This window comes from Loa loa (genome assembly GCF_000183805.2).
Source record: "Loa loa unplaced genomic scaffold supercont3.18, whole genome shotgun sequence".
NCBI classification, from domain to species: Eukaryota; Metazoa; Nematoda; class Chromadorea; order Rhabditida; family Onchocercidae; genus Loa; species Loa loa.
This window is the reverse complement of record NW_018108198.1, coordinates 205,734-211,952: the sequence shown is the minus strand read 5'-3', so window position 1 is coordinate 211,952 and position 6,219 is coordinate 205,734. Positions and strand designations below refer to the sequence as shown.

General features: G+C 33.3%; 1 protein-coding gene across 1 annotated transcript; it reads right to left on the bottom strand.

Annotated features, from left to right (window-relative positions):
• Positions 1–220: 220 nt before the first annotated feature.
• Positions 221–896, bottom strand: LOAG_00489 (hypothetical protein; the record flags this gene model as incomplete). The annotated part of the gene is made up of 2 exons (XM_003136029.1): positions 221–571; positions 837–896. 2 exons carry the CDS (start codon positions 894–896, stop codon positions 221–223), a joined length of 411 nt encoding a protein of 136 aa, XP_003136077.1.
• Positions 897–6,219: the final 5,323 nt, after the last annotated feature.

Here is a 6,219-nt window from a genome sequence, read left to right as displayed (position 1 = left end):
GCCTGGTTTCTGGTACGGTTTGAGCCTTTCAAATTCAGTTTTCAATTTGAATTTAGGTTTTATTTATCCAACGAAATAAGCTATTGATTTTTAAGCTATTGATTAAAACAAAGTGCTTTCTTCAACTTTAATTTTTGCTATGGTTCGAAACTTTGATCTAAAGACATAATTCCGTTTAACAAATTTATAAGTACAATTCAATCCTTCCTGATCTCTAATTTTAGGAGATTCTCAAGTTCAATGCAAGTCGTTTTAAACATTTTTTGTCGGCAAATTTTTCAGCAATATGAAAAAAGAGCTTTCCTTTACACTGACCCTTTCTGCGATATGGTAATTCTTCCTGTTGATTGTGAATGGGACTTATAAATAACTGTAGTGATTGAATAATCCATCCGTCTTTTGGACACTTTAGGCTGCTTTTTCGGATTGCGAGAGTGTTCTGAATTCTAGAAGTTCGTTCTACCAAGAAAAGAATCCGATCGGAGGTTTTGAATCTCTCAGTCGATTCCGGCCTAGCAACCACGAAATCAATAAGCGTAGTCCTTTCATCTCTAAAGAGGTATTGATTGCGCTAATTTTGGCAAGAATTTAAAATAAATTTCTATCACAATGATGACAAATGATTTTTTGCTGTTGATGGAGGGAAATTACTATCCATAGAAGGAAATTACCGACACTTTTTCCCTCTGTTTTCCCCTTTCTAAGCAGAGAAAATTCCCCCAATCAAATATTCCTTGCATTTTTAAATACTTCCCGGAGATCATTCTTTTCCGTTGGCGGTACTTTAAAAAAAAAAAAAAAAAAAAAAAAACTTGAGATATATCTTATCGTTCAACCTTTACGGATTGCTTCTTGGATGCCGGAGATCTCTCGCAAGAGGGAAATTCCAGATTCATTCTGGAATTAATTTTCTCTCTTGCATTTCCAACGAATATAGATCAATGATTTATACAGAAAAGCAGTTTACGATTTCGAAAATTGGAGCAATTCCTGTTAAATGTTCTTTTTCAATTCCCATTCCGCAACTGTTATTAATGCATCATAGAATATGAGAAAGTATTCTTCAGAAATTCATATTTTTCTACCCTGTGGCTGCTTTTTCTGCTTTGCTTGGTTAATTTCTCATCCATTGATGTATATTTGAAGCGTTGTCTGAAGAGAAATTCTGATATGGGATCAGGAAGAGTTACTGCTTATCTGTTCTCTTGACCTTTTCATTTTTTTTTTATCTACCCATCGCTAACAGTCTATCAAAAATCACGATACGAGAGAAATAGGGGGATAACATGTTTATTGTAGCAGCGCAATCTGTTAAGAGACATCTCTTAGGAGCCAAGATAGAGTATGTTCGCTGAAAAGAATTTTCATCCAAAAATCCCACAAACAGGGATAAACATGCCAGTCATGTCTTGAAAAAATTACGTCCAATAGATTCCAATTCGAACTTCTCCAATTTGTTATTCATGAGACTTAGAACTGATATTTTTTTATGGTTTAAAATTCTCTGATATTGGCAAAGTTTTTCTGGAATTTCTCCAAGTTGAAAGAAGAGATTATAACACTGCAAATGCATTTCGTTAATTTCGAATATTTCAGTTGAAGAGAAATGGCAGCATATGTTTGCAAATGCCTGAGACTATCAGTTGCTTTCAGAACTACAAGCATTGCCAACTTTTTAATGTCGTTTGATGTTTTAAAACGAATAGTTTTATCGAATGATTTTAAAAACTGCCCGCTAAAATTTTGAAACATTTGTACATGTGATGGTACCTAAGGTGTCTGTAATATTTTGGTTCATATCTTGAACTATTATTTTTGAGGACTTAAATATGATGCGGGCTTCTTTTCGGATAAATTGGTAATTAAATTTAAATGTAATCATGACCAGAAGCTTGTTTTTGGACAAAATTCTAGTCATGATTACATTTAAATTTAATTGCTAATTTATCCGAAAGGAAGCCCGCATCATATCAGATCACTCTTTAATGCGGAAGACAGTTTCTTCCGACATTAAATTTCGTTGTGCTTTTGGGACGCTAATAGCTGTAAAATGTCGAAACAGTCAATCTGCTGTCCTATTTGAAACTTCAAACAAATTTTTGACTGTGGTGGGAATAGCTTACAATGGTAACATATTGAGCGTCATCTGAGGAGGTGCATGATCAGGTTCGCTATTGTTGACGTACTTGGAAATCAAGGGAGAATAAACGAACGGTTCTGGTGATAATCGTTATGTCTTTTCGGAATTGATACGGTTCTGCATTTCAGCTGGTATACAGCGAAATCTTCCCTCATACGTTTAGTATCAGAGTGGATTATACTTCGATGAAATGGATTTTAGGAATAAGTTTATGTTTCACAGTTTCAACATAAATTCTCTATAGCATTTGAATTATGTTTAAAAAAAAAAAGAAAAGAATGACTTTACGTTTCATTTTTTTTGAAAAAATGAACAAATCTGTTGGATTTCATATCGCATTTTGCAGTGTCTACATTTTGGGTTCTTTTTCTTCTCTCCAGTTCACTTGTAATTTCCCAAGGTGCTGGTGTACAAAACCGTCGTCTAATGTTGTCAGACATTTTTCATTTCATTTTAGCAACGATCGGAAAAAAGTGAACAAGTTTGTTGATACGGACATTATCAGTTATTTAGTTCTCATCCATCCTTTCATGATACGTTCTAGAAATTATTCGGCAGAAACTTTCGAATCAATTTTAACTTCTCACATAAAATCGCAATCCTGTACTTAATCTTGTGGTCTTGCCTCACAAAATTATATTTATAATTGGTAATATTTGTTCGAAATTTTTCTACCCATATTTATCTATAGACGGGTAGATTTAATGGATAAGGGATGTTGTTATATGACCTCCACAACTATGTATGTGTTACATCTACATTTGATGATAACCATTTATTGAGGAAAGGAGGCAATCGCACATTCCGTTCCCCAATGTACGGGTCATTGTCCAGTCTTAAGACAAAGTAGCCACCAGCGTAAACTTTATATACCACCAGATTTCTATTGCCTTCCTGTCTGTCTGCCATCTGTTAGTTCTTAGTTTTATGTTTGTCCAGCAGCTGTCTAATGTGGATCAATACTTTTAAAATAAGTACTTATTCGGTCGGAATAAACAGAAAATTAGAATCCAAGCTTTCCGTGTGTCTTTCGAACTGGGTGATACTTGATCGAGCTAACGAAGGAACAAAGATATGCGTCCAACTTGAAGCATTGTATACCCTCCTTGGCCTTTTTCTCTTCAATCTTTTGGACCTTCTATAAGCTCTTTCCTTTCTTTTCCCTCTCATACTAATTTATATATTGATTTCTTCCTCTCCTTATGTGTCTCCCCGTTTGTTTATTGATTCGTCGTCTACTTTGCTGCGAATAAAATGACCCTATTTTCTGTAGTTCGATGACGCGTATTCCGCACCCCATAAATTTGTTATCATGTTTATTATCATTTATTATTATCACTATTAATTACTATTGTTAGCAGTGTTTCATTATTATTAATAATTACTATCACTGATAATTATTACTCATTATTATTGTCAGGATTGCATTCGTTAGTTAACAAAATCATTTTTTGTTTTTTTTTGCTTCTGTTTACTTTTTTCAGTCACAAAAGAGAGTTTAAAGATAGGAAGGACAGGAAAGATTCAGAAAACAAATGTTGTTAGGAAGGTCCTTTGTCATTTGTGGAAAGAACCAGATTCGATTTCTCTGTTCCTCAGATATTCAAGTGAATTGCAGTGGAAGATTTTGCTTTGGCCTTTTAGGAGCTCATTCCATCCTGACTTCAGATCTGTCCAGTTGTTGAATTTATCGATTAAATAGGATAAGTAAAGCCTCGAATGCTTAACAACAGCACCTTCTCTCCCTAAATCTTATTTCTCTTATCCATTATCGTTCATTAATGCAGTGTCATTTTGGTTTTTTTTTTGTAACTTTTTTATCAATTCATGGTTCACTTCATTTTTCACTTTCTTCAATTTGATGACTGCCACTTTCCCTACTTTAAGTAGATAATTCTCCCCTTTCATATTACCCAAAAAAAAAGAAAAAATAAGGGAGAGAACACCATTTCTTCATTCTTCGATGGTTTTTCGATATCAATGAATTATTATTGAATTTTCACTTTTCATGAACTTTTCTTCTTCCTTCTTTTTCCTGCGGTAAATTTATCAAAGTCCTAGGGACCAACTGCTCCTCTTCCTTTTTTTGTTGAATGGAAAAAATGGAGCGAGGAGGTATGATTTAGGTAAGAGACGGTCCTTACATATCACATAGGTCTTGAAAAAGTACCGCATTATTGCAGGAAGCGCAAAATGCGCTTAGTCTCTTAATTTTCTCCACGCATACGCTCCATATTTGGCGGGTCGTATACGGACAAAAATTTTAAGCGAATCATCATCATTCATACTTTTTGTGTAAACTGTCAAAAAACTTCAAATCAAGTTGTGATAAGTATGATAACTTTCAAGAGCTTCAAATAAGTTGAAATTTACAAAAAAGTACGATGAACGCAGTGATTTCCTTCCACCCATATGTGATCTATCTTTCGGAAGTGGCGTTTTTTTTTTTTTTGCTGTAGTACTGGGAAATAAATTTCATCAATTTATAAGCGAGAGAGGAAGAAGTCGCTGAAATTTAAGATTCAAATGGATCAATCCCACCTTAATATAACTTCTTTATGTGCAAGTACCTTATTCTTCCCAGCGTATTGGTAAAAAATTATGGAACGGGTTGTCATGAGCCACAGTAAATTTTTCTTCAAATAGAATAATGTAGAAAACCTGCTAATCTTTCATATCTCAGAAATCCATTGATCCATTGAGGACAAATCTTATTTAATCTTACTAATAAAATCGTATGATCTTATTTAAGATCTTACTGATAAGATCCTATGCTAAGGTAGTGCAGGAAAAAAAACTTGAGTATTCATTCGCAACACTACACATGCCATTCAGATGGTGTGCAAATATCAGCTTTAGCTATAACTTTTAAGATTTATTACACATTGTTGGCTTACCTTTCCATTCATCCCTTATTACTTTATTTGTTTATTTACATCTTATATATTTCTTGTTGTGCAATTAAATTTAACTTCGAAAGTCCTTCTATGAAATTGTAAATTTTCTGTAAAATTTACTATGATACAAAAAATACTGACTGAAAATTTTCCCACCAAGAACAGCAACCATAGTTTTTCCTTCAACAATTTCAATTAATTCACAAACATTATTAATAAAAATAATCAAAAAGTGATATATTCGAAGAAGAGATGAATCAAGATCCTGTTTCGATGTCTGATTGGTCTCGTCCCGTAATTCTCAAGAATTTAACTAAACAGTTTTTTCCCTTTAAAAACTTTTTCCTTTTGCAGTGAATTCACCGTCAGTATTTTTGCATTTTTTAAACGTTTCTATAAAATTTGTTAGGAAATCAAAATACAAAAAATATTTTTGACTGAAAATTTTTCCAACAAGAATAACAGGTGCAAAATTTTTTTTTGCAACTGTCATCAGTAGTACATATGAATTGAACCATTTGTCATCTCTCATTGGTTTTTGTCTTAACTGATTTTGAGCTCATGCATGTCATCTAGCAGTTGTTCAAATCCCAAGTAGATAGGTAGTATTATGACTTAACACCGGTATGTGTGTTTCTTCTTTAGTTTTTTTTTTTTCAAAAAGATTAGTTAAATTTTAAGGTTTACAGTATAGTTTTGATTAGTTAAATTTTGGGTCGTCTTGGTTGGGTCTTTTCAACAATTTGCAGTTTTCTCTCCAAATTTTTTTAATCGAAAGATTTCTTGCCCAATTTTTCCCTATGTGACACAGTTCTATAATTTTGGTTCTCGACAACTGAGCATTCTACTTTTTTTGTAAACATTTGATGATGATCATTACATCGTTCTATGAATGAGTACTCATTAATTTCTTTTTTTTTGTTTTGTTTTTTCACAGCTTTGACCTCTGACTGTTTCTGTCTTTTTTTTTTCTCAACTTTTTCCGTTTTCCTTCTTTTTTGGGATATCCAACTATTCAACTATGTAATTATATTACCCTTCTTTTTGCTCTTAATCCATCTTTGCTTAGTCCACTCCTACTCCTTTTTCAAAACATCAGCAATCGGAAAATGTTTTTGAGGATGAACTAGAGAGAGAGAGAGAGAGAGAGAGAGAGAGAGAGAGAGAGAGAGAGAGAGAGAG